General features: G+C 52.5%; 2 protein-coding genes across 8 annotated transcripts in view; one reads left to right on the forward strand and one right to left on the reverse strand.

Moving 5' to 3' along the window:
* Window positions 1-8600: 8600 nt before the first annotated feature.
* On the reverse strand, window positions 8601-18652 carry RTBDN (retbindin). Of its 6 annotated transcripts, none has more exons than XM_008967671.4 (7): window positions 18202-18633; window positions 17904-17965; window positions 12953-13139; window positions 12013-12127; window positions 11801-11911; window positions 9898-9994; window positions 8601-9052 (listed from the first exon to the last, which is right to left on the reverse strand). In XM_008967671.4, the coding sequence occupies exons 1-7, from the start codon at window positions 18215-18217 to the stop codon at window positions 8825-8827; spliced, it is 816 nt and encodes a 271-aa protein (XP_008965919.1). In that variant the 5' UTR covers window positions 18218-18633; the 3' UTR covers window positions 8601-8824. The 6 variants fall into 6 exon arrangements, with proteins under 6 accessions (XP_008965919.1, XP_008965920.1, XP_034802220.1 ...); XM_008967672.4 differs by having other exon boundaries at window positions 12013-12097; window positions 18202-18608; XM_055104202.3 differs by lacking the exon at window positions 8601-9052 and adding an exon at window positions 9711-9785 and having other exon boundaries at window positions 12013-12097; window positions 18202-18652.
* Window positions 16958-20591, forward strand: part of MAST1 (microtubule associated serine/threonine kinase 1) — a 41111-nt gene continuing 37477 nt past the window's right edge. Inside the window, exon 1 of one of the 2 annotated variants that reach the window (XM_034946328.3) lies at window positions 16958-17125. In XM_034946328.3, coding sequence (XP_034802219.3) covers window positions 17087-17125 — 39 coding nt within the window. In that variant the 5' untranslated portion in view covers window positions 16958-17086. The remainder of the gene's footprint in view (window positions 17126-20591) is intronic. The other variant, XM_008967668.5, reaches the window with a different exon arrangement.

The following is a 20591-nucleotide window of genomic DNA, read 5'->3' on the forward strand; positions in this document are numbered from 1 at the left end:
TTACAAGCGTGAGCCACACGCCCGGCCCCCATACAGTTTTTTTTGTTTTTTTTTTCTTGAGATGGATTCTCACTCTGTCGCCTACGTCCCACATAGGAGGCTGCGGCAGGAGAATCGCTTGAACCCGGCTGGTGGAGGTTGCAGTGAGCCGAGATTGCGCCACTGTACTCCAGCCTGGGCGATACTCAGAGACTCAGTCACAAAAAAAAAAAAAAAAAAAATTTGGGCCGGGTATGGTGGCTCACGCCTGTAATCCCAGGACTTTGGGCGGCTGAGGCGGGCAGAACACCTGAGGTCAGGAGTTTGAGATCAGCCTGGCCAACATGGCAAAACCCCGTCTCTACTAAAAATACAAAAATTAGCTGGACATGGTGGCAGATGCCTGTAATCCCAGCTACTCAGGAGGCTGAGGCAGAAATGCTTGAACCTGGGAGGTGGAGGTTGCAGTGAGCCAAGATCGTGCCATTGCGCTCCAACCTGGGCAACAGAGTGAGACTCCGTCTCAAAGAAAAAAATTTTTTATAGAGATGGGGGTCTTGCTTTGTTGCCCAGTTTGGTCTCAAACTCCGGGCCCAAAGGATCCTCCCACCATAGCCTCCCAAAGTGTCAAATTGTTGAGATTACAGGCATGAGACACAGTGCCCGGCCAAGTGTCCTAATTTCTTATCGTCATTGAATTAGAGCTCACAAATATGACCTCATTTTACTTTAATTACCCCTTTAAACACGCTCTTTCCAAACACAGTCACGTTTTGACATGCTGGGGGTTAGGACTTGAACATATGAATTGGAGGAGACCCATTCAACCCATAACAGAGCATTTCTCCACTCCACGCAAATTCTTTGTAGGATGCAGAAGCCAGCACTGCACCAGCCAGCCAGAATCCCAGAACTGCCCTTGGACAGTGGAGGCTAGAGTGACCGGGAATGCATGATGGGGGACCCAGCTCTGATCTGGGGGTCTCAGAGCCTGAGGAACTGACTGGCAGAGGTCTGCGGGGTGAATGCGGTGGAATAAGTGAGAGGATGGAGGGGGTTCCAGGCATTGGGCACGTGTTGAGGCCTAGAAATGGGAGACCTGGCTTCAAGAAGGCCCGAGAGGCCAGGCGCCGTGGCTCACGCCTGTAATCCCAGCGCTTTGGAAGGCCGAGGTGGGCGGATCACGAGGTCAAGAGATGGAGACTATCCTGGCCAACATGGTGAAACCTCATCTCTACCAAAAATACAAAAATTAGCTGGGTGTGGTGGCGGGTGCCTGTAGTCCCAGCTACTCTGGAGGCTGAGGCAGGAGAATCACTTAAACATGGGAGGCGAAGGTTTCAGTGGGCCAAGATCATGCCACTGCACTCCAGCCTGGCGACAGAGCAAGACTCCGTCTCAAAAAAAAAAAGGCCCAAGAAGAGGGCAGTGAGAGTAGGCATTCAGGAGGAGGTGTGGTCTCCACCCAAGAGACACCCTCTATCCAACCCTCGTCTTGTTGTTATTATTTTGTTATTTGACTTAAAAGCTTATTTTTCTTTTTCTTTTGAGATGGAGACTCACTCTTGCTCCGGCTGTGTTGCAGTGGCATCTCGGCTCACTGCAACCTCCACCACATGGTTTCAAGTGAGCACATCCGGCTCATTTTGTATTTCTTTTTTTTTTTTTTTTTTTTTTTGAGACTGAGTCTTGCTCTATCGCCCAGGCTAGAGTGCAATGGCCCAATCTCGGCTCACTGCAACCATTGTCTCCCTGGTTCAAGCGATTCTCCTGCCTCAGACTCCTGAGTAGCTGGGATTACAGGCACCGACCACTCCGCCCAGCTAATTTTGTTTTTCTCTTTTTTTTTGAGATGGAATCTTGCTTTGTCTCCCAGGCTGCAGTACAGTGGTGTGATCTCGGCTCACTGCAACCTCCGCCTCCTGGGTTCAAGAAATTCTTCTGCCTCAGCCTCCCAAGTAGCTGGGACTACAGGCACATGCCACCACGCCTGGCTAATTTTTTGTATTTTTAATAAAGAAGGGGTTTCCCCATGTTAGTCAGGATGGTCTCAATCTCCTGACGTCGTGATCTGCCCGCCTTGGCCTCCCAAAGTGCTGGGATTACAGGCGTGAGCCACTGTGCCCCGCCTTCTTTGACTTTTTGTAGACACCGGGGGGTGGGTCTTGAAGTCCTGAGCTCAAGTGGTCTCCTGCCTTGGCCTCCCCAAATGCTAGGATTATAAGTAAAAGCTACCAGCCACCATGCACGGCCTGCAAATGTTACTTCTTTTTTTTTTTTTTTTTTCCTGGAATAGAGCCTCGCTCTGTCACCCAGGCTGGAGTGCAGTGGTGCGATCTCGGCTCACTGCATCCTCTGCCTCCTGGGTTCAAGCAATTCTCCTGCCTCAGCTCCCGAGTAGCTGGGATTATAGGAACCTACCACCACACCCTGCTAATTTTTGTATTTTTAGTAGAGACGAAGTTTCACCAAGTTGGCCAGGCTGGTCTTGAACTCCTGACCTCAGGTTATCCACCCGCCTCAGCCTCCCAAAGTGCTGGGATTACAGGCATGAGCCACCGCGCCCGGCCTGCAAATGTTACTTCTAACAACAGCCTTTGAATTTGTGAGAGCTCAGTGCTGGGTCCCCGTCCCAGCAGCGTGAAGCTCACATGGGAGTTGGAAAGAGTCCAGGGTTCCACACTGGCCTGCTGAAGATCCCCAGTGTCATGTTTTTGAGGTTTTTTTTAAGAAACAGAGTTGGCTGGGTGCGGTGGCTCACGCCTGTAATCCCAGCACTTTGGGAGGCCAAGACGGGTGGATCGCCTGAGGCCAGGAGTTCTAGACCAGCCTGGCCAACATGGTAAAACCCCATCTCTACTAAAAATACAAAAATTAGCCAGGCCTGGTGGCAGGCACCTGTAATCCCAGCTACTCCAGGGGCTGAGGCAGGAGAATTGCCTGAACCCGGGAGGCGGAGGTTGCAGTGAGCCGAGATTGCGCCTTTGCACTCCAACCTGGGGGACAAGAGTGAGACTTCGTCTCAAAAAAAAAAAAAAAAAGGCCAGGTGGCTCACACCTGTAATCCCAGCACTTTGGGAGGCCAAGGTGGGCGGATCACGAGGTCAGGAGATCGAGCCCATCCTGGCTAACATGGTGAAACTCCGTCTCTACTAAAAATACAAAAAATTAGCCGGGCGTGGTGGCGGGCACCTGTAGTCCCAGCTACTCGGGAGACTGAGGCAGGAGAATGGCGTGAACCTGGGAGGCGGAGCTTGCAGTGAGCCGAGAATAGCGCCACTGCACTCCAGCCTGGGCTAAAGAGCGAGACTCCATCTCAAAAAAAAAAAAAAAAAAAAAAAAAGGTCTCAGCCAGGCACAGTGGCTCATGCCTGTAATCCCAGCACTTTGGGAGGCTAAGGTGGCGGATCACGAGGTCAGGAGTTAAAGACCAGCCTGGCCAACATAGTGAACCCGCTATCTCTACTTAAAAATACAAAAATCAGCTGGGCGTGGTGGTGAGCGCCTGTAGTCCCAGATACTTGGGGAGCTGAGGTGGGAGGATCACTTGAGCCTGGGAGGTTGAGGCTGCAGTGAGCCGAGACTGCACCACTGCACTTAAGAGCCTGAACAACAGAGTGAGACCCTGTTTAAAAAAAAAACAAAACCAAGGCTGGGCACAGTGGCTCATGCCTGTTATTCCAGCACTTTGGGAGGCCAAGGCAGGTGGATCACCTGAGGTCAGGAGTTCAAGACCAGCCTGGCCAACATGGTGAAACTCCGTCTCTACTAAAAGTACAAAAATTAGTCAGGCATAGTGGCAGGCACCTGTAATCCCAGCTAGTAAGGAGGCTGAGGCAGGAGAATAGCTTGAACCTGGGAGGCAGAGGTTGCAGTGAGCCAAGATCGTGCCACACTGCACTCCAGCCTGGGTGACAAGAGCGAGACTCCATCTCAAAAAACAAAAACAAAAAACCTATGGCTTTCACATGTTTCCTTTTCTAAATGAGGTCCTGAGTATGTGGGACTACAGGCACAAACCATTGCACCTCGCTAATTTTTTTTGTTTTTTGTTTTTTTTTGGTAGAGATGAGGTCTTACTATGTTGCCCAGGCTGATTTTGAACTCCTGGCTTCAAGCAGTTCTCCTGCTTCAGCCTTCCAAAGTGCTGGGATTTCAGGCGTGAGCTGTTCTGCCTAATTTTGTCCAGCCTAACTTTTTTTTTTTTTTTTGGAGATGAGGTCTGGCTATGGTGCCCATGCTGTTCCCAATCTCCTGGCCTCAAGCAATGCAGTCACCTCAGCCTCCCAAGTAGCTGAGACTGTAGCCACGAACTACCAAAGCTTGCATCACACCCTCCCGTCTCTCTCTCTCTTTTTTTTTTTTTCTGAGACACGGTCTCCCTCTGTTGCCTCAGCTGGAGGGCAGATGATGGCTCACTGCAACCTCCACCTCCCGGCTCAAGTAATCCTCCCACCTTCAGCCTCCCAAGTAGCTGGGACTACAGGTGTGTGCCACCATGCCCAGCTAATTTTTTTAATTTTTAGTAGAGATGGGGTTTTGCCCTGTTGCCCAGGCTGGTCTGGAACTCCTGACCTCAAAGAATTCATCTGCCTCAGCCTCCTAAAGTGCTAGAATTACAGGTGTGAGCCACAGCTCCTGGTACATCACACTCTATCCTCAGGTTCAAGTGTCTCTGCCTGGCATCCAGTGTCTTCCAGGACCAGATCCCATCTCCCATGGTCTATCCCAGGCTTCCTGGTCAGCTCAGAGTTCCCAGAATATGAAATCTCCAGGCCTTTCACTTGGAATGTCCTCCATGGCTTGATTATCTGACTGGAGATCCTTTAAAGACTTGCTTTACTTCCTTGAATGCTTGTTCCTCCTCCTTGTCACAATAACACAGTCTATAACATCAGTAACCCAGTATGTAACATCATCCACCAGAAGCAATCATAATAGACGGTGTCTACATTCATTGAGTGATAATTGTGTGCCACACTTTCTAAGCATTTTATTTGACATCCCTCCCATTGGAGGTGGAGTCTATGATGCCTCTCCTTGAATATGAGCTGGCTTCAGTGACTCACTGTAGTGAATAGAAAGTGAGAGATGTCACACTGTGTGAGTTCCAAGGTTAAGTCATCAGAACTGAAACAGATCCCATCTGGCTTGCTCTCTTGGGATATTTCCCTTAGACCGTAGCTGCCATGTTGAGAGGAAGCCCAAGCCACAGAGAGGCCATGTGCAGATATTCTGGCCAACAGCCCCAGCAGAAGTTCAAGGCAACAGCCAACACCGACTACCAGATATGTGAGCCAGGAAGCCTTCAACGTGATTCCATCCCCAGCCACTGTGTCTGCAAGTATATGACAGATCTTCAGGAAGAACTGCCAAGCTGAACCGAGTCAAACCCCAGAACCGTGAAAGATAGTGACTTTTTTTTTTTTTTTTTTTTTGAGATGGAGTCTTGCTCTGTCACCCAGGCTGGAGTGTAATGGCGTGATCTCGGCTCACTGAAACCTCTGCTTCCTGGGTTCAAGCAATTATCCTGCCTCAGCCTCCTGAGTAGCTGGGATTACAGGCTTGCGCCACCACACCCGGCTAATTTTCTGTATTTTTAGTATAGATGGAGTTTCACCATGTTGGTTAGGCTGGTCTCGAACTCCTGACCTCGTGATCCACCTGCCTCGGCCTCCTAAAGTGCTGGTTTTTTTTTTTTTTTTTTTTTTTTGAGACGGAGTCTGGCTCTGTTACCCAGGTTGGGGCGCAGTGGCATGATCTCAGCTCACTGCACCTCTGCCTTATGGGTTCAAGTGATTCTCCAGCCTCAGCCTCCTGAGTAGCTGGGATTACAGGCACGCACCACCATGCCCAGCTAATTTTTTATTTTTAGTAGAGACAGGGTTTCACCATGTTGGCCAGGCTGGTCTTGAACCCCTGACCTCAGGTGATCTGCCCGCCTCGGCCTCCCAACGTGCTGGGCTTACAGACATGAGCCACTGCACCCAGCCGATAATGACTTTTTTTTCTGAGATGGAGTCTCGCTTTGTCGCCCAGGCTGGAGTGCAGTAGTGTGATCTCAGCTGACTAAAACCTCTGCCTCCCAGGTTCACGCCATTCTCCTGCCTCAGCCTCCCAAGTAGCTGGGACTACGGGTGCCTGCCACAATGCCCGACTAATTTTTTGTATTTTTAGTAGAGACGGGGTTTCACCGTGTCAGCCAGGATGGTCTCGATATCCTGGCCTCGCGATCCGCCCGCCTTGGACTCCCAAAGTGCTGGGCTTACAGGCATGAGCCACCACGCCCAGCCTAGTGACCTTTTTTTCCATCACTATATTGGTATGCAGTGTTAGATAAGCAGAAAAACTTGCACTAACTCACTGAATTCTCCTTTCTCAATCCTGTGAAAGGAATGCATTTCCGTTTTATTTTATTTATTTTACTGTAATTTTTCTTTTTGAGACAAGGTCTCACCCTGTTACCCAGGCTGGAGTGCAGTGGTACTGTCTCAGGTCACCACAACCTCCACCTCCTGGGTTCGAGTGATTATCCTACCACAGCCTCCCAAGAAACTGGGATTATAGGCATGTGCCACCACAGCTGGCTAATTTTTTTTTTTTTTTTGAGACAGATCCTTGCTCTGTCACCCAGGCTGGAATGCAATGGCATGTTCTCTGCTCGCTGCAACCTCCACCTCCCAGGTTCAAGTGATTCTTCTGCCTCAGCCTCCTGAGTAGCTGGGATTACAGGTGCGCCCCACCATGCCTGGCTAATTTTTGTATTTTTTAGTAGAGATGGGGTTTCTCCATGTTGGTCATGCTGGTCTTGAACTCCTGATCTTGTGATCTGCCCGCCTTGGCCTCCCAAAGTGCTGAGATTACAGGCATGAGCCATCGCACCCGGCTGCCTGGCTAATTTTTGTACTTTTGGTAGAGACGGAGTTTCGCCATGTTGGCCAGGCTGGTCTCGAACTCCTGGCCTCAAGTGAATGAACCGCCTGCCTCGGCCTCCCAAAGTGCTGGGATTACAGGCATGAGACACTGTGCCCGGCCCACATTCCCATTTTAAAGATGAAGAAACTGAGGCTCAATCTGGGCAACGTGTGAAACCGAAGTTACAGCATAAGTAAGTGGTAGAGCTGGGTTGTGAACACAGGTGGACGCTACATGGGGTCATTCCCACCAAATTCTGTAGTCTGTACATGTATAATATGGGGTCTTGGGCAGGAATGGTGACTTGTGTCTGTAATCCCAGCACTTTGGGAGGCCGAGGCAGGTGGATCACCTGAGGTTTCGCCAACATGGTGAAACCCCATCTCTACTAAAAATACAAAAATTATCCAGATGTGGTGGTGTGTGCCTGCAATCCCAGCTACTCTGGAGGCTGAGGCACGAGAAGCACTTGAACCCAGGAGGCTGAGGTTGCAGTAAGCCAAGATTGCACCACTACAATTCAGCCTGGGAGACAAAGCTAGACTCTGTCTCAAAAAAAAAAAAAAAAAAAAACACCAGGCGTGGTGGCTCACGCATGTAATCTTAGTACTTTGGGAGGCCGAGGTGGGTGGATCCCCTGAAGTCAAGAGTTTGAGACCAGCCTGGCCAACATGGTGAAACCCTATCTCTACTAAAAATACAAAAAATTAGCTGGGCTTGGTGGCAGGTGCCTGTAATCCCAGCTACTAGGGAGGCTGAGGCAGGAGAATCACTGGAACCCAGGAGGTGGAGGTTGCAGTGAGCTGAGATCCTGCTATTGCACTCCAACCTGGGCAACAAGAACGAAACTCCGTCTCAAAATAAATAAATAAATAAAAAGCTGGGATCTGGCTTTTGCCCAGGCTGGAGTGCAGTGGCAGGATTATAGCTTACTGTAGCCTCGATGTTCTGGGATCGAGTGATCTTCTTACCTCAGCCTCTCAAGTAGTTGGGAGTACAGCACATACTACCAGGGCCAGCTTGGTATTCTGTGTCTGCATGTCTTATTATTATTTTTTTTTTTTTGAGAGAGAGGCTCTCACTGTGTCACCCAGACTAGAGTACAGTGGTGATCTTGGCTCACTGCAGCCCTGAACTGAGCTCAAGTGATCCTCCTGCCTCAGCCTGCTGAGCAGGTAGGAATACAGGCACGGGTCACTACACTAGGCCAATTAAAAATATTCTTTTTCTTTTTTCTTCCTTTCTCTCTTTTTTTTTTTTTTTTTTTTTTTTTTTTTTTTTTTTTTTTTGTAGAGACAGGTTCTCACTGTATTGCGAAGCCTGGTCTTGAACTCCTGGGCTCAAGCAATCCAACCACCTCAGCCTCTCAAATTGCTGGGATTACAGGCACGAGCCTCTGCACCTGGACTTGAAGTGTGTCTTGAGGCCTATACAAGTTAGGCAGCTTCTTGGCAGCCCTGGTGGCACACAGTGGGAAGGAACCCCTCCTGCCCTTGTCAGCCCCTGTTCTGACCCCCTCTCCATTTCCAACAACTGGGTATTCCCATTTATGTTGACTGCTCTAGGGCACAGGCTATCTATCATTTACACTCTAGTATGAATCAGTCACTACTTCTAGGGTCTGAGGATTAGACGTGAGACATCCGTTACTTTCTGGCAATTGTCCTTCCCACTTATTTCCCCAAGAAGCAGCCACACTCGTCACGTGCTCTAGCTGGCGACTTTATTCAAAGAGGAGAGGGAAAAGTGAGAGAGTTGGGTCATTTCTGGGATAACCTGGAGAGGGGTGGGTCTCTGGAGCTCCAGGAAGGAGGGACAGACATCTCAAAACTATTACAGAAGGCCGAGAGGACGAGGGGTGGGGTTCTGGGTGTCCTGAGGGGCGGGGCTGGGGGAAGGGTCGCTCCCCCAACTCAGGGCCACGCGTCCGCTAGGGGCCGCTGCCGCTTCCACTGCCACTCCCGCTGCCCGCAGCGTCCAGGATGGAGGTGCGAGGGCTGCGGGAACGCCGGGAGGGAGCTTCCTGGGCCCGTCGTCCTGGTCTGGGACGAGGTACCGCGGAGATGGAGATGTTGAAGCAGTGACGGGCTCCAGGAGCAGCCACCGGTAGGGCGTGGCCCAGAGCCGAGCGACAAAGGTCCGTCCCGTCTGCGAAGGTCTAGGAAAAAGTGGAGTTAAGGCCCTAGTGGGCGGAGTCCAGAGACGTGGGGGGCGTGGCCTCGGGAAGGGAAAAATGTGTAAATTCCTTAGGGATTGGGGTCAGAGCCGGAGCGTGCGGCCTGGGAGTCTATGTGCGGAACGTGAGTGGGGGCAGGTCCTTGGGGAGGGTGAATGTTCTTACTGGGCCCTAGCGGGATGAATCAGGGTTGGGGCAGTGGGGGGGCGCGCAGAGAGGTCTGTATCAAGGCTGGGGTTTTGTAGAGGGTGACTGGGCTTCTGGGTCCTCCAGGGTAAAATGTGGATGGACCCAGAGCAGGAATGGTTTCTTGGGAAGGGCAAATCTGGACTTCGAGAGCTTTTGGGGTCAAAGGGCACAACCCAGTAGGAGGTTGGGCTAGGGAAGGGTGGGAGCAGGGACCTGGGGAGTACCAATCCGGTCTCTGGGGTCTAGACACGGTAAGAAAGAACTTGGTGGGGGCCGGGGGCGGTGGCTCACACCTGTAATCCCAACACTTTGGGAGGCTGAGGCGGGCGGATCACCTGAGGTCAGGAGTTTGAAACCAGCCTGGCCAACATGGTGAAACGCTGACTCTACTAAAAATACAAAAATTAGCTGGGCATGGTGGCATGCGCCTGAAATCCCAGCTATTCGGGAGGTTGCGGCAGGAGAATCACTTGAACCCCGGAGGCGGAGGTTGCATCGAGCTGAGATCGCGCCACTGCACTCCAGCCTGGGTGACAAGAATGAAACTCCGTCTCAGAAAAAAATAAATAAATAAATAAATAAATAACTTGGTGGGGAGGATCTCAGTCTCTTCCCTTCACCTTCTGCCCCACGCTCACCTGTCCATAGGTAAGGCAGCTGGGCTCACAGCCCCTTTTTTCTGAGAGTGGGAGCCAAGTCGGGCCGCAGGTGATATCATCTTCGCAGTTGGCGAACCTGGAGATGGCAAGTGGAGAGGTGGGTAAAGCCTTTGTAGTTACATTCCAGCGGGATTCTGGCTCTTCTAGACTGTGTTCACTATATGCCCCCACCTTTTAGATCCAGGCCCCGCCTTTTAGAACCACTCCCCTGCTAACTAACCCCATCTCTCCAGATTTCACCCTGCCCCATATTCTATCAGATCTTTCCATACTCTGGGCCACGTCACAACTGGCCTTGTCCCTACAGACCTCAGACCATTAGTTACAGGCCAGTCCCTCATATTTTCCCACTCTTTCGTTTTCCTTTTATTTATTTTTGAGACAGGGTCTTGCTCTGTGACTCAAGCTGGAGTGCAGTGGCGTAAGCATGGCTTATGGCAGCTTTGACCTCCCAGGCTGGAGCAATCCTTCCACCTCAGTGTCTCAAGTACCTGGGACTATAGGCGCGCACCATCATGTCCGATTAATTTTTTTTTTTTTTTTTGAGATGGAGTCCTGCTCTGTTACCCAGGCTGGAGTGCAGTGGCCCACTCTCTGCTTCCTGCAACCTCTGCCTCCCAGGTTCAAACAATTCTCCTGCCTCAGCCTCCCGAGTAGCTGGGATTACAGGCGCCCACCACCACGCCTGGCTCATTTTTGTGTTTTTAGTAGAGACGGTGTTTCGCCACGTTGGCCAAGCTTGTCTCAAACTCCTGACCTCAGGGGATCTGCCCACCTTGGCCTCCCAAAGTGCTGGGATTACAAGCGTGAGCCACTACGTCCGGCCCATGTCTAATTAATTTTTAAATTTGTTGTTGAGACTGGGTCTTGCCATGTTGCCCAGGCTGATCTTGAACTCCTGTCCTCAACCAATCCTCCTGCCTTGACCTCTCAAACGACTGAGATTACAGGCACCCACCCTTTTACCTTATCTTTTCAATCAAGAGGACTCACTCCTTAAGAAATCTGAGGGCCTGGCTGGGCATGGTGGCTCACCCCTGTAATCCCAGCACTTCGAGAGGCCAAGGCAGGCGGACCACCTAGGTCAGGAGTTTGAGACCAGCTTGGCCAACACGGTGAAACACCGTCTCTACTAAAAATACAAAATTTAGCCGGGCGTGGTGGCGGAAGAATGTAATCTCAGCTACTAGGGATGCTGAGGCGGGAGAATCACTTGAACCCAGGAGGCTGAGGTTGCAGTGAGCTGAGATCGTGTCACTGCACTCCAGCCTGGGCGACAAGAGCAAAATTCCATCTCAAAAAAAAAAGAAAAGAAAAAAAGGCCGGGCGCGGTGGCTCACGCCTGTAATCCAAACACTTTGGGAGGCCGAGGCGGGCGGATCACGAGGTCAGGAGTCTGAGACCAGCCTGACCAACATAGTGAAACCTCGTCTCTACTAAAAATACAAAAATTAGCTGGGCATGGTGGTGTGCGCCTGTAACCACAGCTACTCAGGAGGCTGAGGCAGGAGAATCGCTTAAACTCGGGAAGTGGAGGTTGCAGTGAGCCGAGATTGCGCCACTGCACTCCAGCCTAGGTGACACAGTGAGACTCCATCTCAAAAAAAAAAGAAAGAAAGAAAAGAAAAAGAAAAAAGAAAGAAAAGAAAAGAAATCGCAGGGCTATGAAAAGCCACATTGCCATATGGCAGGTATCTTAAAAGCTGGGGGCTTCTCATGCCTCGCCCCTATCTACCTGGGCTCTAAACATTAAGCTGCATCTCTTAAACCTTGGCCCTGTTGGAGGCCACTCCCCTTTACACAGAAGGCCAAGCAAACTGCAGGCTCCGCCCTCTTCCCCGCCCAAGTCACAACCCACGCCCCTTGCCCCCGCGTCTCCTACCAGGCCTGGCAGAGCTCCTCGCAGAGCGGCTGTGCCTGGCGTACCCCCAATAGCCGCAGGCGGAAGCGACTGCGAAGGGCACGTTGGAGGTGTTCCAGGAAGGATTCGCATCTGGACGTTGGGAGAGATAGGGTCGGATGGGTCAGGACCCGAGGGAGTTCCTGGGCAATGGGCAAAGTACGCGAGAAAACGGTGGAGGGTGCTGTACTCACTCAGGGCTCGGCACTCCACAGCGTTCTGGATGGTTTCCAGGGCCCGATGTCTCTGTTGTGTCCATCTCTGAGGGACAACAAGGTCCTGGCAAAGGGGAACCCTGTGAGCCAGGGTCTTGGATATTCAGGTAAGGTTTGGGAACTGAGGCCTGGGGATCCCCTGGACAGGGGAGACCCCAATTACATCAATCCTCACAAACCCATAACTTAAGACCCTTCCTTTGGAATGCAAATGCAGCTTCAAGTAGTAATAATCATTTCTTGTTTATAATAATCAACTTACTTGTCATGTGCCTGGTAGTGACACATATACTTAATCCTTTTCCTTTTTTTTTTCTTTTTTTCTTTTGAGACAGGGCCTCGCTCTGTCACCCAGGCTGGAGTGCAGTGGCGCGATCTTGGCTCACTGCAACCTCCACCTCCCAGGTTCAAACAATTCTCGTGCCTAAGCCTCCCAAGTAGCTGGGATTTCAGGCGCATGCCACCTCGTCCAGCTAATTTTTGTATTATTAGTAGAGACAGGGGTTTCACCATGCTGGCCAGGCTGGTCTCAAACTCCTGACCTCAAATGATCTGCCCACTGCAGCCTCCCAAAGTGCTGGGATTATAGGCGTGAGCCACCGAGCCCTGCTCATATGCTCATATGCTTAATCTTAACAACAGCTCTGCGAGGTATATTTGTTATTTCTCTCTTTTTGGGGGTCCATGTGAGACCCAGAGAGGTTAAATTACTTCCTCAGGATCACACAGCTACAAAGTGGCAGAGTTGGGATTTGAACCCAGGCAGTCTAATTCTTATCCACCATTCTTCAGCACTATCCGTGCCTCCCACCTTGGTGGCCATGCTAGGCCCCTCTCATAAGGAAATTCTAACATTGTCATGGCAGGGTAGGTGTGGGTTTCTGGGTGTTGGTGGTGAGGCAGGGTCTGGGGTGCTCACCTGCCAGGTGCAGCTTGCCTTTGCCCAGATCAGCTGCCAGCCCATGGTGTCGCTGGGACCTGGCTTGGAGTGGGCGGCTCCCTCCACAGGCTTCTAGCAGGATCCATGCCAAGGTCAGTTGCAGCACCCAGGTCAGGCCGATGGGTCGCATGTGGACCCTGCAGTCCATGTCCACCTGAGATAAGAGCTGGCAGGCATAGGGTGGGGTTCAGCCATCCCTTTCTGTGAGCTTAGGGTGGCACCCACCCAATGCATACCCAAGAAGCAGTGCCAGGCAGAGTAGGGAAAGTGCAGCTGAGGAGGAGGCTGGGGCAGTGGCCAAGGACGTTCAAATCCCAGGAGACCATCAGGGCCTGCCTCCAACCTAGGAGCCCCCCTCCCATCAGAACCATGTCCTCTATGTCCCTTCAGTGCCACCCCAACCAAGCTTAGACCACAGTGGCCCTCCTCCCATCCAGCAGGATCTCCCACCTTTTTAGTCTTCAAGAGACCCCTTCTTTTCTCAGAATGAAGGGGACCTCCCTAGGTCTTCCAATCCCCTTCTCCTGTTCAGTAATTCCTCCCTCTCTTCTATGCGGCCTCCCTCCTCCCTCTCTCGCTCCCTGCCGGCCCTTCTCTGGGTCACCTTCTCTTGGCCCACAATCGGCTTAGGGGCCACCCAGAGCTGGGCCTTTGGGACCAAGGCTGGTGTGGCAGGGCTCAGCTTCTGTCACTGGGGCCCAAAGCCCCGAGGCAGGGACAGCTAGCGGTCTGTGGAGACAAGACTGTCCCCTTCCTGCCTCCCCGCATTCAGCCCCTCACCTGTTGGTTGGATTGGGGTCTAGAGGCCGCTAAGACACCTCAGGATCCAGTCCAGGAAACTGGCTGCTGAAAGGGGCGTGGCTTAATGCAGGGGCGGGACCTCCCACCGTCCTGCCCACACTCCAGCTGACCAAAGGCTGGCCGACTTGGGGCTGGTGTGTATATATCCTTGTGTTTGTTTTTATGTTCAGCTTGTGGCTTAAGCTCTGTATCTATATATGTGGGGAGTGTGTGTGTGTGTGTATGTGTGTGTGAGGAAGGTGTGTTTGTGTGGCCTATAGCCTGTGTGTGTTCCCAGGCACCTGTGTCTTTTGTTTGTGTGGCTGTGTGTGTGTTGAGCATGTATGTGTGTTTTTGTTGTATGAGGTTATGTTTATGTGTGTTTCTTGGTGGAGTGGTTGTGTGTGTGTGTGTGTGTGTGTGTGTGTGTGTATACGTTCAGAATCTGGGGGAGGATTGTGTGTCCCAAGCAATGTGTTTGCAGTTGAATAAAACAGGATCTTAATAAATGTGAGAAGGGGAAATGTAGCATTGGGTTAGTGTCCCTGCAAAAATGTTGGAAGTCAGTGGATAAAGGTTTTTGACCATGAAGGTTGACCATGAATGAACAAAGAAATGTCATGTGCTGAGCAGGATGTGTTTGTGTGCACACATTATGTGTCCTTCTGAAGTTTCTGTGAATGTGTGTTGCTTGTGAACACTCCTTTAACTCATCCATTCATTCAACAAACATTTATTGAGCACCTACTGTGTGCTGGATTCTGGGGATGCAGTAGTGAACAAGACATGAAAATTTCAGCCAGGCATGGTGGTTCACACCTGTAATCCCAGCACATTGGGAAGCTGAAGTAGAAGGATCGTTTGAGCCCAGGAGTTTGAAACCAGGCTGGCCAACGTGGTGAAACCCCATCTCTACTAAAAATAATCACAAAAATTAGCTGGGCATGGTGGCACATGCTTGTAATCTCAGCAGTTCAGGAGGCTGAGGCATGAAAATAGTTTGAACCTGGGAAGCAGAGGTTGCAGTGAATCAAGATTGTTCCACTGCACTCCAGCCTGTGCAACAGAGTGAAACTCTGTCTCAAAAACAAACAAACAAACAAACAAAAACTCAAAATAAAAGACACAAAAATCTCAGGTTTCATAGAGCTGACATTCTAGGGGGAGAATCAGATGAGAAAAACATCCCTGCAGAGGGTATGGGTGTGTATGTCTATGTGTTGTGTTGGGAGAATAATTTGTCTGTTTTAGATGATAATTTGTGTGCAACTGGACATCCCTTGGTTTTGGAACTATGTGACTGTGCTTCCATTGGTTGAGTGTTTATATGTGTTTGTGTGTGTTTGCATTGGATGACTGTGTGTATGTCTGTGTTTCCTAAGTATGTGTTTGTATGGCTGCAGATGTGAGTTTGTGTGTATCTGTATTTTTGGATGTTTGCGTGTGTCTGCATTTGCTGAGTATGTGTTTGTATGTGTGTTAATTTGCAGAATGTGTGGGTCTGTGTTTGTGGAGTATATGTTTGCAGAGTATGTTCGAATAAATGTTTGTGTGTCTGTGTTTACTGAATATGTGACTGTGAGTGTTCGTGTGCCTCTCATCTCAGGGCAAGAGAGGCTTTTGTCTCTCTTTTATTGCTGTATTCCCTCCCAGATCCCAAAACACTACGTTGCACACAGTAGGTACTCAATATGTGGTAAGTGAACAAATCAGTAGATACCGTCTCTGGGTCCCTCTGTGTACACCCAGTGATGTGCTGGAGGCCTCAGTAAGCAAGACCTGCCGGACCTAGCTTTCCCCTGGTCCATCTTGAGGTGGTCCAGGATGCTTGTGGGTCAGATTTGTTCAGCCTCTGGGCTATGCCTCACGCCAGAGCCTCTGCACCCTTTCTCCTTCCCTAATCTCAGCCCCCGACCCTGCGCTTGGATTTCAGCACCGCGGACAGGAGCGCGCGAGACCAGCACCAAGGAGAGCTCCCGCGGTCTCCATCGTGAGATAGGTCGCCAGGGGCGGAGTCCGGGCCATGGACAGAGAGATGTGCCAGCAAGGGACTCAGCGAGACGGCGACACAAATGTGCCGACAAACATATACAGAGACAGACAGAGATAACCCAGGCAAAGGCGCGGACTTGAGGCGACAAGCTCCTGGTGAATACCAGCCTCGCCGTCGCCCAAGTCGTCCAGCAGGGGTCGCTCTTACCCAGCGACCGCGCCCTCCGGGACCTTGGGGCCAGATACTGGCCACCACCCCTTGGGAAGCCCTTCTGTCCCCCAGTGCCAAGACTGGGAGTTCGGAGGGCTCGGCCACTCTCCTCTCCAACTTTGGGAAGCATGGTGGGTTTGGCCTCACCTGTGTGAACATGGAGGAGCGGCGAGGGAGATGAAAAGCGCTTTAACTGCCCCCCTCTCCAACTACCAGCTAATCGCTCCTATAAATACAGACGGCCTGGCCTGGCTCCTTAATCCTGACCGTGAGGGAGGGGTCGCTAGAGGGGCTGCAGGGTTCCCTGAGGAGGCTCTGATGGTGGGGCAGGTGGGGGGGGGGCATAATATGTATGCACATGTTTTTCTGAGGTTGCGTCTCCTGTGAAGACGGGTCTCCTCAGTGAAAATGTTTCTCTGTAAGCATGAGATCTCTCCTGGGGCTGTAGAGGTCTCGTGGGTGGGGACAGTTTCCCACAGAGGATGTGGCTTTTAGGGGTCTCTCATTGGGGGTATCCTTTCCACGGGAATTGTTACTCCTGGGATCTTTCTCTTCGGGGAATGCCTCTTTCGTGGGGAGGGGGATGGCTTTTGAGAGGAAAGTCACCTCTCAGGGACCATATCTATTAGGAATGATTTTCAGGGTTGGGGGAGTTCTTGATTGGACAGGGCGTCCCTGTGGAAACTATCTCCCCCTGGGAATGTGTCTCACCAAGGGGGTCTCTGGGGGATGAATGTAGAGGGAATGTATCTCAGGGAGAAGGCTTCCTTTGGGGTGTTTCTTGACTGGGGATTCTACCCCTGAGTATATCTCTCCTCTGGGGTGTCTCTTTTTATAGTGGTCTCTCGGCAGCTTGGCTCCCATGGGGGCACCAGGAGGCTCCGCCCCCCCGCCAGCGCGGGCAGCGGTGGCTGAGCCCGGGCTCGGGCGCCCAGACGCAGTGACGGCGCCGGGCCCGCCCCACTTCGCTCCGCCCCCGCCCCCGCCCCCCCTCCCCTCAGCCGCCGCCGCCGCCGCCGCCGCCGCCGCCGCCGCGGTCCCCGCGGCTTCTCACTCCCTCCCTTCTCCCTCCTCCCGCCGCCGCTACCTCCCTCCTCCCTCCCCGGGCCGAAGTCGCCGCCGCTGCCGCCATGGACGATTCGGGCCTCATCCGCCGCCGGAGGCTGCAGGTACGCGACTGCCTGGGCCCCGGGTGGAGAGGAAGGGGTCGACGCCCTGGGGCGGGGCTGGGCAGGAGGCGGGAGAACTTGCACCAGGGTCAGCCGGGACGCCCCCACCCATAGGTTCGGGACGCTAACCGCGGGGAACGCTGTGGCCGCGCGTCCCGCCGCGCTGGGGACCCCGCCCCTCAGGCGCCGCCCGGCGATCCAGGGAGCTGCCGGAGGGGTGCAGCCTAGCGCTCCCCCTCGAGGATCGCCTGAGGGGCGCCTGGCCCGCCCTAGGGGGATGCGGCTGGGGCCGAAGTCATCGCCCTGGCGCCTCGCCAGGCTAGGGCTGAGGGGGCGCAGAGCAAAGTTATTGCCCTAGGGCTCATGCCCCTCGGGGCCATCGGCGCCGCTGGAGGCGTAAACATGTTTGTGCGGCAACCTCGCCCCTCACCACCCCAGGAGCCCCCTCCCGAGGCATAGGACGCCCTGCTTCCCCCACGCACCTGCCTGGCCATCAGGATTCTTCCTACTGCCCTAATTGGACAGGCACCTAGACAGCTTTCTCACTCTTCATTCCACCTCCTCCACTACAACATCCGCCCCCCCACCGCGATCCTCAAGTCCAGCCCAGCTTGTGGGTGGGCGGGAGCGATTTTTAGCTCCTTGCAGCCTTAGAAGATGCTGGTCTCGAGGCTGCGCAGGCGCAGGAGGCGTGCGTCCACTGCACGGAGTGGGACACTGAGGATCGCTGTGGAGTGTGGGGAAGGCGGGGACAAACTCAGGTGTCAGGAGCTCCTACCTCCAAGGTGGGGAGGGATTCTGTAGCCGAGAAGCGTCCTCTGCTCGTCTTCAGCTGCGTTTCTGAGGGGTTAGTACGGAAGTTCAGGGTTAATACGGAGGTCCGGTCCCAAACATCCCAGAGGGGAAGGTGATGATATCTGTGCCCCAAGGCCCTGCCTGGGGTCTGGCCCTTCTGAGCCTCCTTGGGGCTCAGCCCCAGGCTTGGTAATCTGGAGTTTAGATAAAGCCAAGAATGGGCCCAGACTCAGGCTCCATCCCCAGCCTGAATCTTGGGAAAAGAGGATTCAAACCCTCACCTAGGGCTTCGTCCATTTCTAGACTCCCCTAATCCATCATTCCCGAGGTTGAAGGCCAAGGGGAGCTGATTGGTCAGTGCAGCAGGAAAAATGGTGATCAGACTGCAGGAAGGACCTTCCAGGCGTCTGGGTAACGCCGGAGCCAGACATGAGTTGGAAAACTAATTTGCTTTCAGAGCCCAGATGGCCCGATCTCCGGAGCCTAGGCCTCTCTGAAGTGCTCCCACATTCTCTCCGCCTCTCGGGGGTGGGTTAGGAGAGTGGGTTCCGAGAGAAGGGAGGCAGCTGCGGCAAAGTTAGAGCAAGTACTGCAGCAGCCAGGTTGGGTCCGCGCCGTCGGGTTTCTGAGAAAAGGGAGGAAAGAGGCGGGGCCTGCACGGTGTGTCCCCTCCCTCCAGGCCGGCGTCAACTCTCATTGGCTCAGCGCCACGTGGGACTTTAAACTCCCGCTCGAGACACCGCCCCCAACGCGGAATGCTTCCACTCACCCACCCACCCACTCAACCCCAGGCTTGCTCTGGGTCCGGCGATCCCTGTCGGAGTCCTGTCCCCTCCGCTTCCCTTCTGGCGGGATTAACCACTTCGCTGCCTGGATACACCCACATACGTTGGTGCATCCTCTTAGGAACTGTCGCATCACTGCTGAGCGCCCGAGGGTCCCCTGTGTGCAGCTAGGCTCTTTTTTTTTTTTTGAAACGGAGTCTTGCTCTGTTGCCCAGGCTGGAGTGCAGTGACGCAATCTCGGCTCACTGCAACCTCCGCCTCCCGGGTTTAAGAGATTCTTCTGCCTCAGCCTCGCTAGTAGCTGGGATTACAGGCTCATGCCAACATGCCCGGCTAGTTTTGTATTTTTAGTAGAGAGTGGGTTTCACCATGTTGGCCAGCCTGGGCTTGAACTTCTGACCTCAGGTGATCCACCCGCCTCGGCCTCCCAAAGCTCTGGAATTACAGGCGTGAGCCACCACGCCCTGGGATTTTATATGTAGACAGCATCCTGAGTTCGAATGCCCTGTCTGCAGTGTCAACTATTAATCCTGTGCAGGAGAAGCGGAATCCACTTGGCCGAGCGGCTCTGCAGCTGAGATTGGAGGTGGCGTCTGTTTACACTGACGCCAAAGACCCGAACTTCCGCCGCTCCAGTTTGACCCTTTCTTTGTCCCTAGAATGTTTGGGGGCGCTAGCGGGTGGGGCTGGGTTCCAGGTCTTCTTCGGGTGGTGCTTAAAAGCCCTCCAGGGGCTTACCATCCAAGGCCGGGTTACCCGGATCTGGACACCCTGGGCTCTGTGGCCAGAAAATCCAGGTCTTGATTTCGCTTGGGCCATTGCAGACACGCAGCCAGGTCGACTGGTCCTGGCTGCGGCTCATTCACTCCGGTCATGCAAAGACAGAGGGAAAACCTGGTTTGGATTATCGGTCACCCGTGGCTCGGGAGGGCAGGGCTGCCCTTTGGCCCCGCCTATATGTTTGTCCGTTGTACAACGGGGTGGGAGGACGCTGTGGCCCATCCTCTGTCATGCAGCATGTCCCTCCTTAATAACGCCTGTTCTCCAGACTTAGTATTTATTGAGCACTTGCTATGTGCTAGGCACCATGCTAAGGGGCTAGGCATCTGCATCAACTCCTAAGATCCTCAAGGAGACACGGGACTATTGGAAGGTCATTTACCAAGGTCATAAAAAGCAGAATTGAGATTTGAACCTAGGCTTTTTGCTTTTAGAGAGCCTAGAAATGTCTAGGACATCCCTCATTTTCCTTTTGTTGGAGTCCCCTCCAAAGGCCTTTTGAAACTCTCCCCCAAATCTTTCCACCTGCAGCCCCACTCAGTTTCCTTCCTTCCACCTCACCCTGTGGATAGAAAACTGGCTGGCAGGTGTTGCCCCTTGTACCCCATTCCTTTCCTCAGAAAAGAGCCAAGACCCCATATCTCCTGATCCCTACAGTGACTTCCTAAGAGCTTGACAAATGGAAGGTGACCTTCTTCAAATGCAGACACATAAAGTTAATACTCACTAATTATTATTATTGTCATTATAAAAAATGACTACGCGGCCATCACCTGAATTTCCATTTTTATTTTTTTATTTTTTAAACTTTTCATTATTTATTTATTTATTGTTAATTGAGAGGGTGTCTTACTCCAGCAGTGGTGCAATCATAGTTCACTATAACCTCGACCTCCTGAGCTCAAGAGATTCTCCCACCTCAGCCTCCATGGTTCCCATTTAAATCTCAGTTGTGAGTCACTCTACTTACCTACCCCCCACCCCCTACCCCAACTCTATGACTCTATCTGGGAGTCAGATAGATCTGCTGAGGTGTAGATGAGTCATTCATTCTTTCAACCTTTCATTCATTCAACCTTTCATTCATTCATTGAGTACGCTAAGCT

Source organism: Pan paniscus, chromosome 20, assembly GCF_029289425.2.
Source record: "Pan paniscus chromosome 20, NHGRI_mPanPan1-v2.0_pri, whole genome shotgun sequence".
Classification (NCBI taxonomy): Eukaryota; Metazoa; Chordata; class Mammalia; order Primates; family Hominidae; genus Pan; species Pan paniscus.